This window comes from Gracilinanus agilis, chromosome 3 (genome assembly GCF_016433145.1).
Source record: "Gracilinanus agilis isolate LMUSP501 chromosome 3, AgileGrace, whole genome shotgun sequence".
Classification (NCBI taxonomy): domain Eukaryota; kingdom Metazoa; phylum Chordata; class Mammalia; order Didelphimorphia; family Didelphidae; genus Gracilinanus; species Gracilinanus agilis.
The window spans coordinates 203,293,314-203,312,728 of NC_058132.1; the positions used below are offsets into that span (position 1 = coordinate 203,293,314).

General features: G+C 35.4%; 1 protein-coding gene across 1 annotated transcript in view; it reads left to right on the forward strand.

Annotated features, from left to right (window-relative positions):
• KMT2A (lysine methyltransferase 2A) overlaps positions 1-19,415 on the forward strand; it is an 87,060-nt gene that overhangs the window by 42,528 nt on the left and 25,117 nt on the right. The window contains exons 8-22 of the mRNA XM_044669609.1: positions 180-593; positions 1,685-1,758; positions 2,285-2,413; positions 3,312-3,425; positions 4,523-4,669; positions 10,729-10,824; positions 11,391-11,511; positions 12,260-12,373; positions 12,748-12,932; positions 14,685-14,858; positions 15,303-15,413; positions 15,672-15,745; positions 16,773-16,966; positions 17,564-17,670; positions 18,314-18,451. Coding sequence (XP_044525544.1) covers positions 180-593; positions 1,685-1,758; positions 2,285-2,413; positions 3,312-3,425; positions 4,523-4,669; positions 10,729-10,824; positions 11,391-11,511; positions 12,260-12,373; positions 12,748-12,932; positions 14,685-14,858; positions 15,303-15,413; positions 15,672-15,745; positions 16,773-16,966; positions 17,564-17,670; positions 18,314-18,451 — 2,192 coding nt within the window. The remainder of the gene's footprint in view (positions 1-179; positions 594-1,684; positions 1,759-2,284; positions 2,414-3,311; positions 3,426-4,522; positions 4,670-10,728; positions 10,825-11,390; positions 11,512-12,259; positions 12,374-12,747; positions 12,933-14,684; positions 14,859-15,302; positions 15,414-15,671; positions 15,746-16,772; positions 16,967-17,563; positions 17,671-18,313; positions 18,452-19,415) is intronic.

Sequence of the window (19,415 nt, forward strand, 5' to 3'; positions counted from 1 at the left end):
CTTTCCCCTATAGAGATAAATCATGCCCAGTTCCCCTGATGTATATGAGCTCTGACACCAAGTTCTCTTGTGCCATGTAGGGCCAGCTTTTGCTGAGAAATGCAGCATGACATTTCTCAATTTCTGTTTTAAATACAAGTACTTGTATTATTTACATGTAATCTTGTTCCCCAAAGCAGCTGTGAAAAAGAAAGAGAAGAAGTCCAAGACCAGTGAAAAGAAAGAGAGCAATGTTGTAAAAAATCTTGTGGACCCTAGCCAGAAAACAACACCAGCAAGAGAGGATCATGCCCCAAAGAAAAGCAGTGAACCTCCCCCCCGAAAGCCTGTGGAAGAAAAGAATGAGGATGGAAATGTGTCTGCTCCAGGGGCTGATTCTAAACAATCTAATACTTCTACTGCTAGGAAGACTGGCAAACAGGCCTCCCAGCCAGTGCAGGTCATTCCTCCACAGCCACCTAGCACAGCATCACTAAAAAAGGAAGCTCCTAAGACCACTCCTAATGAGCCCAAGAAAAAGCAGCAGCCACCCCCACCACCCCCACCACCTCCTCCACCACCTCCACCACCACCTCCGCCACCTCCAGAATCAGGTGAATAAATGAAGATAGAAGGAATTGCTAACCCCAAGCCAAAAATACCAACTAAAACTCTGCTTATTTAAAGACATCAGTATTCTTCTAAGGTGTTATTAGACCAACTAAAAGCCCAAAATGTGTGTCCTATGTAAATTACTATGTAATTTTAAGTCCTGGGTTCAGAAAATCAGCTACCATGTGTTCTCTACCCAACAACACTTAAATTATAAATTCAGTTCAACAAACATTTTATTAAGTGCTTGCTACTCATAAGGCATTTTGCTAGATGCTGGGGAGTCAAAGATATATACGACACAGAACATGGTCTCAAGGAGCTTACAATCTAATGGGGATAAGACATGTACCACAGATACACAGATAACTGTGGTACAGGAGGAAATGTGGTAAGTGCAAAGGAAAGATCCAGACAAAGTGCTATTAGAAATTTAAGGAGGGGAGAGATCACTTTCAGCTTGGGATGGGGGTAGGGGTAGGGATGAGGCGGTTTTGAATTGGGCCTTTAAGGAAGGAAGGAACTTTACTATATCCAGATGAGATAAAGAGAGATTCCATTCCAGGCATAAAAGAAGCATGAGAAAAAGCACAGGAACAAGAAAAGAGCAAAACTAAAGTGGAGGAGGAAGAACAGTCAGGTTTGGTTATAATGTAGACTACCAGAAGGGGTGTGTTATCAGATAAGGCTGGAAAATTAGATTGGTAGTAGACTACAAAATACCTTGACTACATAGAATTAGTAGTTTAGGAGAAGGGAACCAGTGAAGGTTTTTGAATGACAAGTCTATATGAATGACAGAGCAGTGAATGAGGCAGAAAGACTAGTTAGGGCTTAGCTATTCAAATTATAGTCTAGATAGGAAAAGATGATGACTTGAACTGGGGTGGTTACAGTATAAATGGAAAAGAACCAAATTTGGGGAATTGTCTTGGATTTCCTACCCAAATTCTTATAGGCTAAAACAGTTTTTGATTTCAAAAAAAATTTTTTCCTCTGGTGATTAAATCATATTTAGGGTAGTCATTGTTACCTAGAAATGATTGTAATTTTGACAGCACCTGATTTTTATAATTTATTCTTAATTTCTTAGTACCAGAGCAAAGCAAGCCGAAAAAAGTAGCTCCTCGCCCAAGTATTCCAGTGAAACAGAAACCAAAAGAAAAGGTGAGGTATTGTTTGTTTCTCTATATTCCATTTATTTAGACTATTTTATAGGAAAGTATTTTATGGCTATTATTATGATTTAGAAATGATTCCACATTTCTGTTTCTTTGGGTCCAGGAAAGAAGTCTAAGTCAAGGCTTGGCCCATTTCTCCATTTGATATTCTTCCTTTTGGTTGCCTCTTTTTGAGTGATCCTTGCTGGCACTACCCAAAGAATCTGCTCATGTTGCAGCCTTGCTTAGCTTAATTGTGTATTCTTACACTTTACACAATTTGTTCTTTACCACTTTCTATCTATAATACTTACTCTTCCCTATCTACCCTCACTGTCATTTTCCTTTGATGATTCAGAGAAAGAATAAGGGTTATCTGTGAAAATCCTTTGTCTTTCCTACAAAATTCCCACTTGGGAATTTTCTCATTGGTTCCAAATTAGATACATTTAAATTTTTTTATCCTCTATAGTGCTGGATAAGTAGGCAAGGAAGTTGTGGTTTGCTTTTGTTTCCACTTCTTGACTCTTTAGGAAAAACCACCTCCAGTCAGTAAACAAGAGAATGGCACTCTGAATCTACTCAACACCCTCTCCAATGGAAATAGTTCCAAGCAAAAGCTGCCAGCAGATGGAGTCCACAGAATCAGGGTAGACTTTAAGGTAAAGGGGCCAAATGGCTTAGTTTTGACATAATGGGTTATAAATTAATATTAGAACTACATTTCTTCAAGTAACCTCTGGGGTCTAGGAATTAAAAAAAATATTTTTATAACTATTTAAAAATATTTGTTTCCTTTATAATGCTATATATTCTACTTTATGCATTAAAAAATTATTCTGAGAAGGAATCCATAGGCTTCCACAGAATGGCAAGATGGGGTCTGTGTACAAAAAGAGGTTAAGAAATCCTACTCAAATTGAAGGGCCTAGAATGTAGGTTTTTTGAGATAAATGGGAACTCATTCTACCTTTTGTCTCTTTGTGTAATAATAGTCTTGCACTAGTTGAATAAAGTAGATATTAGGAAGAACTCTGCTCAAACCCATCCTGAGCAGTAACAGATGGCTAAAGACAATTTTCAGGTGAACTTAACCAAACACAAAAAGAGTACTTGAGTCAATAGAATTGTAAGAGGAATTTAATTCCAGCCATGTTGATAAAATCTATTTAGTATGAATTGAAAGGTGAGGTTTTAAATTAGTGGTTCCCAAACTTTTTTGGCCTACCTCCCCCTTTCTAGAAACAATATTACTTAGCGCCCTGGAAATTATGAAACTGTTTATTGAACTCAGAATAGAATGTAATACAAAAAAAGTATGGCCATCACTGCCTCCCTGGATTGCTGCAGCGCCCACCAAGGGGTGGTAGCGCCCACTTTGGGAATCACTGTTTTAAATGATTTGTGCCTGCGTTAGGCAATTAGAAAAAAAGTAGTAGTTTTTTTTTTAATTCACTGAAATATAGAGCTCTTAACTGTTGGCATTGTACTTTTATTTTCTTTCATCCCAAAGCTACATTCTTGGAAGAATAATAAGTTCAACTTTTTTTCCTTTTGTAGGAAGACTGTGAAGTGGAAAATGTGTGGGAAATGGGTGGTCTGGGCATCCTGACCTCAGTTCCTATAACTCCCAGAGTGGTTTGCTTTCTCTGTGCCAGCAGTGGACATGTGGAGGTAACACATCCTCAATCAATAAGTATTTATAAAGCACTTACTGTGTGCCAAGCATTGTGCTAGGGAATACAAAAAGAAAAGTGAAACAATCCTTACCTTCAGTGCAGGGAATTTACTTTCTGTTGAGTTAGATATTGTCTGTCTCAACAGAAAGCAAATTCCTTGTATCTCAACAGAAAGTAAGTTCCCTGCATTGAGGAAAAGGATATATTCATACATTCATATTTGGGCATATATAAAGTAAATATAAAGTGATTTTGGAGGAGAGGTAGCACTACCAGCTGAGGGATTTGAATAGGTCTTGTGCAGAAAGCAGGTTTTGAAGGAAACAAGGTTCTAAGAAATTAAAAAAAATTATAGCAGTATAGATGGTCTGTTTAGTAGAACTTGGTACTTTGCTGGAATTTAGTAGGCGCTATTTCTAATTTTAAACAGCTGGAAGAAGGCTTTTGAGACTTAGCAATAGATTCTCAGAATTAAGGCTATACTGAAGCTAAAAAGTTTATGAACAGATCTTATTTCTTAAGAGAAACTAACTTTACTAGAATTAAAATAGAGAAGGAATTACTTTTCTGACTTTTTTCTTAGGTATCCAAGTGTAGCATATGGGATAAAAAGGCTGTGGTGGGTGAAGGTTCTGTTGTTGATAGCTATTTAAATGTAATTACTATTCAGAAGTCCAAATGATTTTCATACATGAATACATGACCCAAAAATGTAAATTATTTTATAAGAATAATCATTCTGTCTTAAGATCTTAGTCCAGCACAGATACTTTCTTAGAGCTTGATTCTTATATAATTTTAGTCATGTTCCCTTAAAACTAAACAAAAAACCTACAGGATTCTTAATCAGAAGAAATTGCTAGTTGCCTCCCTTTTAAAGTCACTGTCTTCAAGTTCATGTTTTCTAAAACCCTCTTATGTGAAACAACTTATCACTGAAATTAGAAGGCTAAAGGGATATTATTGCCTGTAGGACTTCATGTACATATTAGTCTCACCAGTTAAATTCAACTTGTTATAAAATCAGAAAAAAAAGGAGGGTTGATTGACACTTCGTATAGTGGCTAATGCCCTCTCTGATCTCTCTTCTAGTTTGTGTATTGCCAAGTCTGTTGTGAACCCTTCCATAAATTCTGTTTGGAGGAGAATGAACGCCCTCTAGAGGACCAGTTGGAAAATTGGTGTTGTCGTCGCTGCAAGTTTTGTCATGTGTGTGGAAGACAACACCAGGCTACAAAGGTATTAAGCATACCATAACTACTAGGACTTGATAAAATTTCCTCGGTATCCACTATTAGGATTTGGACTTTTCCAGTAACCCTCTCTTTCAAAGAATGTTAACTCTTGTCAGAGAACTTGGAGATTATCTTTTTTTTTTTTTTTTAAACCCTTACCTTCCATCTTGGAATCAATACTATGTATTGGTTCCAAGGCAGAAGAGTGGTAAGGCCTAGGCAATGGGGGTCAAGTGACTTGCCCAGGGTCACAGCTGAGAAGTGTCTGAAACCAGATTTGAATCTCTAGGACCTCCCATCTCTAGGCCTGGCTCTCAATCAACCCAACTGCACCCTGGAGAGCATCTTTTAAAAAAATTTTTTAAAGATATTTTATTTTTTCAATTACATATAATATCGATTTTCAGCATGTGTTTTCTGAAATTATAAGATCCAAATTGTCTCACTCCATTTCTTCCCTCCTCGCTCTCAGATGGTAAGGAATTTGATCTGGGTTATACATATATTGAGATTATCTTTTTAAACTTTTATTTTCCCAAGGCCTTAGGATGTCTACTTAGTAGCATGAGTCAGGACTAGTATCCAAATCTTCCTAACTTTTAGTCCAGAATTTCTTTGCTTCCCGAATACTTTTTTGTTAGCTTAACCTGGTGATGGCAAACCTATGACACACTTGTCAATACTGACACGCGTACTCATTTTCGATGACACATAGCTGCATATAAAGAAGTATGGGGCCACATGCTGAGGATGAAACATTTGCTGTAGTGTAGTATAGACACTCTGTGCACTATAGATGACAATTCTACCTATATTAATTTACCTATTTTGGTTTATTAAATACAGTTATATATTATAATTATACATTTTATTATTTAAACTATAAATATTGTGAAATTATGTTTTTTTTTTCTCAAAGTGACACGCCACCCGAGTTATGCTTGTTTTTTTGGCAAATTTTGACACAAGTTCAAAAGGTTGCCCATCACTGTTTTAATCCCTTTTTGATATCCAGTTGGATTGACCAGTGCCCTCCTTTTTTGTTTTAATTTTTGTGACAACATAAGTACTATAGTTGCTAAGTAGGTGGATGATGTTCCTTACTTTGGTTGAACAAGCCTTCTGAGATAAAATGTTTAAGCTTATTTCCTTAGGGAAATAAGCTTGGACTTAAATTCCTTTGGATTTCTGACTGTGCCTGATGTTGTTCCTAACGTTCTGGTAGTCAGGTCAAGTTGTGCTTATTTAGAAGCTCAATTTTTTTTTTAAGAAGAAAAACATATTAAAGGAATAGCATTTTATTTCCTTTGCATGTTGTTTAACACAAAACACTTAAGTTCTTGTTGATTGCTTTCTAATTGGTATTGTTATAAAGAGCTTTACTTTTCCAGATATTTCTGACTTGGCAAGTAATAACCAAATCATCAAATAAATTGTTTTTTGAGGAGAATATACTTTTTGTAGAATAGGGGAGGTGGATAGTATATACTTAAGTTGTTTGTTGATAAATAATTTCTGTCAAAACCAAACACATCAATAATTTGTAGAGAAACATTTTCATCCTAGCACACAGTGCCTTCAGCAATTCTGTTCAAACTGGTTTATCCTAGGGCAAAAATTCACTGTACCCCTAGTGGGCAAACTGGACCCCCTTACAGTTGCTTGACAATCAATCTTCTGTACCATTATTTCATTATTTTATATGCAAAGGAGATTTACCCTCTCCTCTTTCTGGGGATACACAGGTGACTTCAACTACTGCAGTGAGCCTGAACTTGATTGTGTGAAGGAAATCATTGGGTGAATTGAGTCACAAGGATAGAATGGCATCTAGAAAAAGGCAGCAATAGAGTCATGAAACAGGGGGCAGGGCAATGTCCCCTGCACTTCCCCACTGGGTGCCCCAGGCAAAATAGAAAGCCATAGTTGGCTCCGAAGATGCAATGTGTGAGAGTTAGTGTTTGATTGATAAACTGAGGCAAAAGCAGATTTCACTCTCTTCTCTTTCGTTTTTGTTGCTGGTTGGACTTCCTGTGAGTGTGGCTAGGGGACCCTAAAAACAACCACAGAACAGTAAGCTAAATGGAGCAGCAAGGATAAGTTTAACCCATCTCTCTCCTATTTTCCATCTTTTTCCCTTATTACTTTTGATTTAATAAAATTATTATTTTACAGCCAGTCTCATAGTTTTCCCTCTTACATTTATGACCCATTGCAACTATTCAAAATCTTTCTCTTCTCCCATCCACAGTTCTCCCTCAACATATATATACTAGCCTCCTTCTTCTTTCATAATATCTCTTACATACACCCCTTCTCTCCTTGGACTCTTTATTGTAGGCTTGCATCACTTATAATATTTCAGTAGTCTTCACAAAAGTTGGTATGTTTGACTCAAGTTTCTCTATACTTTGATCTAACCTCCACTCAACCATCAAAGTGATCTTTCTAAAGCTCAGATCTGGTCTGGCCATGCTACCACCACCGCCACCGCCACCCACACAAAATTAATTCCATAGGTTCTCTATCAATTCCAGGATAAAATAGAAAATCCTCTAATTAACTTTTGAAGCTCTTTGTAGGCTTCAAAACCCTGCGCATCCTCATGTTTTATACCCTCATAGACAATTGAAGATGTTAGTCTGGAGGTTGGAAGAGACATTAGGGCTGAACAAATATATCTGAGTCATTTTCTTAAGAGATGATATTTAAAACTGTAGGAACTAAAGAGATCACCAAGTGAAATAATAGAGAAAAAAGAGAAGAGGGCTCAGGATAGCAGAACCCTGGGGGATTCCCCACAGGTAACAGACATAACAGAAGATCCAGCAAAGGAGACTGAGATCATACATGTAGGAGAGACCCCAAACCAAGAAAGCAGTGTCACGAAAATCTAGAGAGAAGAGAATACCAAGGAGAAGGGGATAGTCAACAGTGTCAGCGGCAGCAGAGAGGTCAAGAAGGATGAGGATTGGGGAGGAAAAGCCATTATGGTGGGCAGTTGAGATCATTAGTAACTTCAAAGAGAGCAATTTTGGTTGAAAGGTGAGTCAGAAGCCAGACTACAAAGAGTTTAAAAAGAGAGAGGATAGGAAGTTAAGGTACCTATTGTAGATGGCCTTCTCAAGGAGTTTAGCCACAAAAGGAAAGAAAAATAAAGGACAATAGCTAATGAAAATGGATTCATACCAGTGTGTTGCACAAGAATGGTCCAACATTAGGAAAACAGCTAACATAAACAGAAATTTTACACACACACACACACACACACACACACACACAAAAGATTTTTTAGCAAAACAGGTGACTCATTTGCTGTTAAAAATTGTTACTCCAAAAGAGTTAAGACTTATAAGAGGCCCTTCTTTAATATGATCAAAAATATTTTCTAAAAGTAAGAAAAAAAATAAAAATAAAAGTTATTTGCAACCCTAGAAGCTTTACTGTTACAGAGGTATAACGCAATAAAAGAAGGAAACTAAAGGTATAAGCCTTAATAACAAAGACACAAAATTATGTGTTAGTAAATAATATAATGATTCTAATATAAAAAACCAGAGATGAGTAAAGAAAATAATTGAGATAATTAATGATAAAATAGCAGGGTAGAAAATAAGCTCACAAAAATCATTAGCATTTTTATGCAGCACTAACAAAAACAGGAAGTAATGATTTTCAAAATTGCACACAGTAGTTAGAAAATGCATAAAACATCTGAGAGTTAACTTATCAAGACATTTTTAAGATTTATATGAATACAGTTATAAAATACTATACAAAACAAAGGAAGACAAATAATGAAGAGATATTCTGTATTTTTGGTTGGTCTAGGACAACTTAATAAAAGTTATACTGTTGCCTAACTTAATTTATAATTTTAGTCCTATGCCTCTAATTACTATGGGGTTATCTTATAATTTTATGAGACAAAATAAATTCATTTAGAGGATCATAACATCCATAATCTGAAGGACAGAAATAGAAAAAAGGAGGAATTATGGGTTTGACCAGATTTCAAACTATACTAGAGCATCAATAAATTATTTAGTAGTGGTTTAAAAAAATAGAACCAGCAAATCATTTGAACAGATTAGATAAGCAAAACATAGAAATAGGAGCTGGTGTGTGATAACAGAATTTTGTAGTTGAAAGGGGCTGAAGAACCTTCTAACTTTGAGGCAACCTGTTCAATTTTTGAATAACTAATTGTCAGGAAGCTTTTCCTAACATGAAGCCTAAATTTGCCCTTTTTTCAATATCTACCTTTTGCTTCTACTTATATCCTAGAACAAATTTAATTTCTTTCATAACTGATAGCATTTTCTTCTCCGGTTTAAGTATCCCCAATTCCTAGAGCTAATTCTTTTTTTAAAGTAATATTTTATTTTTTTCCCCAATTATATATAAACACAATTTTTAACATTTGAAGGTAGAATTAGAAGTGATAATATTTAGGGGGAAATATTTGCATCGATTGATAAAAATGGCAAGTGGTGCCAGACATAATAGGTACTGACAAATGAGAGGGAAGAAGAGTTGTTCTTTAATAGATAAATGGATAAAATCATAAATGAATAAAAATGTCTTTATTAGGCCTATTATGCAATAAACAATGAAGAATGTGAGGACTTGTAAGAAATCTGTGAAGTATTATTTGAATTGATGCTGGGTGAGATAAGTAAAGCTAAAAGAAAAATATATATTGTACACAGTAACTAGAATAGTTTGAATGAAGAGATCACTGAGTAGATTTGTTAATTGTGATTAACTGAAAATCTATTTACACTATTTTCTGACTTTTTTGAGGTAGTGATTAGTTTTGCTGATTTTTTTCTTCTCCTTTAAAAATATATGATCTATGTAGTGACTTTTTGGGACAGATAATAATAATTGGAGAAATTTCAGTGGTACAGCAAAAGAAGAAATTAATTTTTTTAATCTAATTGTAGTCCCAGATAATAAGATACTGTAGTTGCTGACCTAGTCTCTGAATATGTTGTTTTTATTTAAGTGCTTCCCTTTTTTAAAAGTGAGGATTTGATTCCATGGTTGTAAGGGAAAAGGGAAGACTATCCAGAAATTAATCATGTAAAAACCAGAATCATCAGTAAATCTTACTTTTTAAGAGATAAATGGAGAGATGTATCCTTTGAATTATATAATATAGTACTGATATTGATCACTATATTTGGCCACAGTTAAATTGCTTCAGTGTTGACATGTTTATGTTTCTTTGGTTATGATATTTTCACCCTGTCTCACTTCTTAATCTTCCCATGTTACTCTGAATTTTCTCTGTCATTCTTTAAAGATGACACAATATTCCCATTACCTTCAGATCATTTGATTTGTTTAGCTGTTCTCTAATATTTAAGCACATATTTGTTCTGGAAATCTTTTCTTCAGAAACAACTCTTAATAGCAAAGAGGAAGAAAGTAAACTATTCCAAGGGAAATTAATTGTGTTAAGCATAATATTTCAATAATCTTTTGAACATTCTGGTATTTAAGTCCTTTACCTTACTGGCTGCCTTAAGGTGAGGAGGAAGGAAAAAAAAACTATTTAACATCTGTGTACCAAGCACTGGGCTAAGAACTTTTTACAAATATCTCATTTGATCTTCACAACTTTGTGAAAGTGGATTCTATTATTATCCACTTTTCACAGTTGAGGAAATGAAAAAGACAGGTTAAATGATTTGTCCATGGTCTCACAGCTATAAATGTCAGAGGCCTAATTTAAATTCATTTTCCTGAATCCGAGCCTAATGCCCTATCTATTGTACCATCAGCTTCTTCTAAAGAATATTTAGAATTTTTTTGGTTAAAATTTTGCCTGCCCAAGAGAAAATTAACGATATAATTCAAGAAATATCCTAAAGTCTTGATTGGCTATTTCTAGACAACTCTTATACTATAACTGAGGATGACTGGGGAAAATTCAACTATGGAATCCTGTCACCTTTATCTTAAAGAGAAACACTAAATGGGAAAAAGAGTAGTGCTGTGTATTCATCCGTGGATAAAATTGTCTCATAGCTTTTATATTTTCCAATTCTGCAGCAGCTGCTGGAGTGTAATAAGTGCCGAAACAGCTATCACCCTGAGTGCCTGGGACCAAACTACCCAACCAAACCCACCAAGAAAAAGAAAGTTTGGGTGAGTTTGTTGTATTATTCCAAAGAGAACTTATAACTCTTGAGTCTATTCCATTACTGCTAATTCAGGTGAAGTCTGGGTGACTCTTAGATATATTTTGGAAGAAGGGATTCCTATTCAGTCACAAGTTTGATTACATGATCTCTATGGGGCCCTTCCAATTCTTGATTCTATAATAGAAATATCTTAGGAGAATAACATGTTTCTTCCTTTTGGGAAAGTTTGGAACAGATTGGAATTTACTTTCTTGGAAATAAAACAGAAGAATAGCAATTGTTATGAAGCAATAAACTCTAGTTGAAAATCTCTACTCACTTCCTCCTGCTTCTTTGTAAAGGTGTAGGGGATCAAATGTTGGAATATTGCATGTAATAACATCAGGTGTTTTTTTTAATATATTGGTTAATTTTGCTGACTTTTTTTTTTTAATTTTTTTATCATAAGGGATTGATCTCTGGGTGGGAGTGACAAGAGAGATTTGGTAGGAAATGTAAACAATACAAACAAAAGGTATCTACAAGAAATTATTTTTTAAAAATGAAGAAAATTTGTCTCTTCTTTTCCAGATCTGTACCAAGTGTGTTCGATGCAAGAGCTGTGGATCTACAACTCCAGGCAAAGGATGGGATGCACAGTGGTCTCACGATTTTTCACTGTGCCATGATTGTGCCAAACTCTTTGCTAAAGGTACAAAAGAGGAATCCACAATTTGTTTATATTTTATTAACTGTATTTGAATATTGTTTACAAAATATTGCTAATGATATGATCATTACTGTAGCAGAATTTTAAAAGTTTCCAAAGTGTAGTTAGATATTATAAAGTGATTCATATCACTTTGAAGCATTTCCCAAGTCCTTGATCTATTCTTTGCATTTGAGTATGGTAATATAGTTATATAGAATGTTGAGATAGAGATAGATTTTTGCAAGGATGCTGAGTGCAAACAAGTGAAAAGTAAATGTAATTAGGGCAGATTCTCTTTCTCATAGTAATTATAACCTCCCTCCCTGCCTCCTTTCCTTCCTTCACTCCTTCCCTCCCTCTTTTTTTGTTGTTATTGCAAATAGCACATCTTGTGATTGTTGTGATTGTTGATATACATTTTTTCTTTTTCTCTTAATTTTAATTTTATTTACTTTTATTGATTCCCTTTCTTGAAACTTCCTAATAAAACTACCCATAGTAGTGTAAATTATTTTAATGGAGAGAAATAATTAGTGGTACAAATATGGCAGCTCTAGAAGTTTACCTTATTTATTAGAGCCTTCCAAAAATGCTTGACATAAAAGCATATTGATATCTGAGTGATTCTGAAAGAATATAGTGATTTGAATCAGGCTTTATATTCCCCCAAATAAAACATAAGGACTTTATATTATAAAGTATAATCACTTGAACCAAACACAGTATTTTGACTTGGCTTTACTTTTAGGAAACTTCTGCCCACTTTGTGACAAGTGTTATGATGATGATGATTATGAAAGCAAGATGATGCAGTGTGGAAAATGCGATCGATGGGTTCACTCCAAGTGTGAAAATCTTTCAGGTACAGAAAGTGGAATAGTTCATCTAAACTTCGATCTTTCCAGTTTTGCCAGGCCTATTTCAGCTTCATTCATCTTGCCACATAATTTTTTAAATTAAAGTTATTGCCTTTTATAGGTTGTGTAGTTAATCTTTCAACTACCAAATTCTGTGTCAGTGCTAGTTAGTAGTAGCCATTTTTGTAGAACACCTAGAAAATATCTCCTTTGGATCCCCAGGTGTACCAGGGGTATCGTCACCATTACATGTTTTATGGAATGATACAGTGGGAGGTATGGCGTGTCAAATCATTTGGGACATACCAGATTAGTCATCTTCTTTCCCTCTTCCCCTCATCATGTGAATAGACCTTTATTAGATTTTTTCATTTCCTAGATGAAATGTATGAGATCCTCTCCAACCTGCCTGAGAGTGTGGCCTATACCTGTGTGAACTGTACAGTGCGGCATCCTGCTGAGTGGAGATTGGCTCTAGAAAAAGAACTTCAGATTTCTCTGAAACAGGTTTTGACAGCATTGTTGAATTCTCGAACAACTAGTCACTTACTCCGTTACAGACAGGTGTGTAAAATCTCGAATGCATGATTCAGCTTTGCTAGTTATCAGTCATCACCGTTAGGTTTAGTTTTGAGAACAAAAAGAATTATGAGTCAAATTTTCCTTTTCATTTATGGGACAAATTTCTCTTTCTTTTCCTTTGATAAGAAATACATGAGGGTATTTAGATAAGAATTTTTTGGACATGATGCTGCTTCTGCACAAGAAAGTTTAATGAATTTGTAGGAAGACTTTGAAATAAAACATGAACATTTTTGGAGATTCCTAATTCCTTATAATTTATGAAGTAACAGGTGAATTTTAGAAGCAGTTATTTAGAAGCATAATCTTTATTACTGAGGAAATTAGTATACATACAGAGCTCGATTACCTTGTGATCTTTTAGTGGTGCTTTATGTTTTAGGAGAAAGCTACAGTTTGCCATCTTTAGAAGAAATTGTGCTAAGCAGTTCTCAACATGGAATATTATTCTTCAGGCTACAGTTGGGAAAAATCAAAAGTTAGGTGCAGCTAAGTGGCACAGTGGTTAATAGCCAGGCCTAAAGACTTAGTTCTGGGTTCAAATTTGACTCCAGATGCTTCCTAGCTGTGTGACTCCAGGCAAATCATTTAACCTAATTGCCTAGCCCTTACCACTCTTCTGTTTTGGAATCAATACTTAATATCAATTCTAAGACAGAAGATACAGGTTTAAAAAAAATTCAAACTTGGAGGGCATGGTATATGTGGTGGGGAGTTCTCCAGTTCAGTAAATATTAATTAACCATCTACTTTACAGAAAACTGGAGTAGGAATTGGGGAAGATAAAAAGATTAAATAAAGCATAACCCATCAGTCAATCCGCATTAGTGCTATGAACATAGCAGCCTGCTATATACTTTAAAAAAAAAAAGTCCTTGCTCTCAAGGATCCTACATTCTAATATGAACAGTCATACAAAACAAAGAGTAAAAAGATGGTAACTAGATGTGGTAATGCAATAACCCTAGGGGAGGTTGGGAAAAGCTTCCTATAGTAGCTGGTATTTAATCTTAGACTTGAAAAAAGCCATGAATTCTTAAGAGGTGGAGATGAGGAGAGAGGGGGTATAGGCCTGGGAAATAGCCAGTTTAAAGATATAAATATGGGAACATTATGTATAAGGAACCACATAATGTTTAGTCATAATGTAGACTTATTTATAGGAAAGTAACATGCAAAACTACAAAGATAGGAAGGAATAGAATGTATATTTGATTCTATAAGTAATAGGAAATTCTATAAGTAATAGGAAACTGAAGTTTATTAAGTAGAAGGATGACACAGTCAGTCCTCCATTAGGGGAAAGTCACTTTAGCAGTTTCATAGAGGCTGGATTGCTTTACTTCCTCCTTACTTTTGTGCACCATGATGTGTCAACATACATCAACAAATGTTTGTTAAGCAACTACTGTGCATCAGGCACCAAGCTAGTTACAAGAACTAGAAAGGAGTTGGAATGGACTACATGGAGTACATAGTGTTATGCATAAATAACAATAAAATAAGCAGGCCATCTAATGTAGACTGCATGATGCAGTTGAGTAAGTTGGGTAAGCCTTGAAAGATAGGTTGGAGCCCAGGTTGTGAAGGGCTTTAAATGATGAAAATAGAAGCTTATATTTTAGAAACCATGGAACTTTATTTCCATTTCTAAATGGAGAGAGTTTGCTTTGGTGACCACATGCTCAGTGACTGATTGAAAATAGCATATCTGTACATCTTTCCTGGATATAGGCTGCCAAGCCTCCTGATTTAAATCCAGAGACAGAGGAAAGTATACCTTCTCGAAGCTCTCCAGAAGGACCTGATCCTCCAATTCTGACTGAGGTTAGCAAGCAGGAAGAACAGCAGCCTTTGGACCTGGAAGGAGTAAAGAGGAAAATGGACCAAGGAGGTTACACCTCTGTGGTATGTCTCGAGAGTACAGTGACAATTCAAATGATAATTTTCATTTTTTTTCAAAGTGTATCATTTTGTCTTCAAATAGATACTTAAAGCTTTGAGGGAATTCAGTTTTGTGTTTCAGAAAAGGGGCTAGAATAAGGTAGGTTTGTTTGCCTTTCACCTGACTTTTCTGGAAATTAGTCAAATGTCCTATAAAGTATTTGGGGGGGGGGAGGTGGATTTTGGCTGTATTTGATACCTTTGGACAGACAAGAGTTGATTATTAACTAGTTCCCAAATTTCCTAGAGATAGTGATGTTGTGACACCATATTTAAATGAGCTATAGATCTGTTTAGTTTTTTATTTGTTTGATTTTTTTTGGAATTGCGTGTGTGCTAGATATTTTGAGAAGGAAGGAAAGTATTCCTTTTTTGGCATGTACATTTTTTTATGTATTTCCAATGCAGTTGGAATTCAGCGATGATATTGTGAAGATTATTCAAGCAGCCATCAATTCAGATGGAGGGCAACCAGAGGTTAAAAAAGCTAATAGTATGGTCAAGTCCTTCTTCATTCGGGTAAGTGACATTAGTTTTTTATTTTTAAAAAAAATGGACTTATTTTATCTTCATGTTTTGTTCCATCATTGATAAGATTCATTTTTATACTAATCCATGTATAGGTTTTTTGTTTTTGTTTTTCTTAAGGCGGAATTTTGGGCTGCTGGTTATATTGTCAGAATTGATGGACCTTTCCTTAAACCTGAAATCTCTTCATGGTGAAAGAATTTAGGGTCAAATTGTCTAATTATTGAAATTCTTGTCCATTTTATTTAGCAAATGGAACGTGTTTTTCCATGGTTCAGTGTCAAAAAGTCCAGGTTTTGGGAACCAAATAAAGTTACCAGCAAGTAAGTAACTTTAGCATCCATCAACTGTAAATGACTTCAGAATATTGAATTAGACCTTTATAGTCTAGGTTTTGTTAAAAACACAAACACATTAGAATACCTTTAAAGATCTAGTGTTGGTTAATAATATTATGTGATATAGCCTATAATTTGTCAGTCTTTAGTTACTTTATGTAGAAGCTATGTAATAGTATGGTATGATGAATGGATATAGAGTTGACCTTGGGAGTTAGAAACATCTGTATTTAAGAACTTCCTCTGAAATATAATTGCCTTTTGGGGACCCTAGGCAAGTTACTTAACTTCTCAGTGACCTAGCTAACTCTAAGGGAAAGGAAGCACTTGTTATAAATACCCCTTCATTTAAACTGATCCTCACAACAACTGTGTGAAATATATTTTCTTATCCCTATTTTGCAGATGAGGAAAATGAAGGCAGAAAGTGACTTTGCCCAAGGTCACATAGCTAGTACCTAACACTGGATTTGAACTTCGGTCTTCTGAAACTAGACCCAGTAGTCTTGTCCACTGCACCACTAGCTGCCTCTAATATTATTATGTTGCAGAGCAGGTGCAGATCTGCCTTGGTAGGGGAAGTTGAGAATTTCCTTAATCAATGAAATAATAGGTCCAACTCCAAGCCCCACAAAACAACTCTAATTTAAGGAATTATAGTGCAGTTTTACTGAACTTATTTCTAATATTTTCTGAGTGTCCTCTTTCATAACCCATGTCCAATTTTCTAAATTTATAAAAATGTGTACCCATGATAGGACTGCCATTTGATTCAGCATTCTAAGCAAGGATCTTATATTGAGACAAGGAAATTGTTTAAAGAGAAATATTCAATAATAAAAATTTAAACACCTTTGGGTTTTTGTATTTTAAGCATTTATATTCCACTGCAATCCTTTTTGGAGGGATAAGTTATGGTATTTGGCAAGGTTCCATGATAAATTATATTAACTAGACACATAGAAAGTACTTAATAAATCTTTGTTAAATGTAATTGAACTTGTGTTTTCAGCAGTGGAATGTTACCAAATGCAGTGCTACCACCTTCACTTGACCATAACTATGCTCAGTGGCAAGAGAGAGAAGAGAACAGCCACACTGAGCAACCTCCTTTGATGAAGAAAATCATTCCAGCTCCTAAACCCAAAGGCCCTGGAGAACCAGATTCACCAATTCCTCTCCATCCTCCTACACCACCAATCTTAAGTAAGAAATCAGCCATTATCTTACTTTCTCCCTAGATGTATGTAGAAGATTCAAGCCTATGTATAAGAGTCTGGCTTGGGAACAGCTAGGTAGCACAGTGGTTAGAGCACCAGGCTTAGAGACAGGTTCAGATATGACCTCAGATACTTCCTACCTGTGTGACCCTGGGCAAGTCACTCGACCCTAATTGCCTAGCCTTTACTGTTCTTTTGCCTTTGAACTGGTATGTAGTATCATGTCTAAAACCAAAGGTAAGGATTTATTTTTTAAAATAATAATAGTAAGAGGCTTGCCTTATGAGACTAAATTTAATATGTTTAAAAGTCTGAGGGAAATTCATAAGCCATTCTTAAGAATAGCACCTTCATTATCTTCTCCTTTAGAGATTATCCAAGGAGTTGTCACAAGTCTTTTAGTACTATAACACGTGGTAAACACCAAACTAACTGACCGTTTTTGTGTCTGCCTGTAGCTTCTTATGGAGCTATAGGTCATTCCTCGAGCTGAAATTAAAACAAAACAAAACCCCTCTTTCTTGCAAATCATACTCTCTGTCTTTCCAAACATAACTTTGATATCTTTCTTTGGGGGCCCAAGATACTGACAGGAGTCGGGAAGACAGTCCTGAGCTGAACCCACCCCCAGGTGTAGAAGATAATCGACAATGTGCATTATGCTTGACATATGGTGATGATAACGCTAATGTAAGTACTTTGCATCTTAGTGTTCTACTTAGCAGTCACCAAGAGGAATGTATTTGCCCTTTGTAATTAATTTTGATAATAGGGATTTCTGCATATTTTGTGTATATTTATCAATTAGAGTACTGTAGTTTTCCTTGGAACTTTTCTGGCAGCTTGTTCTAATTGAATGCAAATGTGACTGGTCTTAGTTTTACCCTCTTGCTCTCTAGTAACTGCTGTTTGAAAACACATTGATAAGATTTTGTGAAAGTTGGTAAAATACAAATAATGTGTAAAATAGTTTATGATTGACATAGGTTTGTGACCAGTCATGGAATATGGTCCATACTGGTGTAATAATCTGGTTTCAATTCTGCAAATTGAAAACAAAAGTAACATCATTTGGATATGATCACTTCTTTAGATAATAGATGTGGCCATTTTATTTGTTTGGATTCTAGATTTTGTCCCTGATATAAAGTATTTAAAAACAGTGCTCCTTAATGCCACATACTTTTATTCTCATTTCTAAGCTAAAAGGTTATTGATTCATGTTGGATTGTTTTTGGTTTTGTTTTTGACAAAATTTAAATATGAGTGCCAAAGAAAGCCTTCCTGGCACTGGGTTCTTTGTCATGGAAAAATAATTTCATACATCTCATAGGATGCTGGCCGCTTGCTCTACATTGGTCAAAATGAGTGGACCCATGTGAATTGTGCTTTGTGGTCAGCAGAGGTGTTTGAAGATGATGATGGGTCCCTAAAGAATGTACACATGGCTGTGATCAGAGGCAAGCAATTGGTGAGTCTTTGGGAGTGGACTTTTATGGAAGGAAATTCCTTCAAAGTTTTCTAATGCTTTGTTAACTGTAATTAACTGTTGCTCTACTGGTGCCTTTATATTTTCGTTTACTAACATGTGTTAAGTCTGTTCTCTCTGTGGAAACCTGTATTGGTTTTGGGGGCAGAGATACTAAAGAAATGAAAAAATCTGACTGGAGACACTTAACTACAGAAATAATGCAAACCTATGAAGGTGATAAAATAATCAGTCAACATTTACTGAAGTACCTTCTGTTTACTAGGCACTCAGGAAAACATTAACACAAAAATAAATTAACATAGTTCAGACTTCATAATAAGTGCAGTGAGAATGTGAAGTAATGTAGAAACCAATATCAACTGGGTGTAACCAGGCAAGTTTTCATGGAAGAACTGAATTCTTAGGTGTGTTTTGGAGGAAAGAAGGGGAGGAATTGATCATAACAAAAAAATGGAGAAAATGGCATGTATAGAAGAAAGAGTAAGTGCATTTGAGTGGTAGGGTAGGATAATATTAAGCAAAGCAAAATATAATTTGCCTGGATAAAGATCTATAGAGGGTCGGTAAGTGTGTGGCTTTAAGAGTCATAATGAAAATACCCAGTTTTTTATAAATTAGGCATTTTATGTTTCTTGTCAGAGCTGAGTAATTCAAACAGTATGATCTTTGCAGGCAATCTGGACTCATAGACCCTTTTTGGATTTAATGGCCTTCTATCTACTGGAGGATGTCCTAAGCATTGATCTAGAAGGTCTCCCTTTTTAATTCACTGCTCTAGAGGAAGCCCAGGTTCTAAGTCAAATGGTGATATTTAAACCTAATAGGTTGTGGGGATTTGTGCAAAAATTGGGAAAAGATATAGTATGCTTATGATATATTTGATATCTATCTGTAACCACAGATAAGCAGTATATTTCCTGAGTTGGGAGGAGGTTAAGGATGG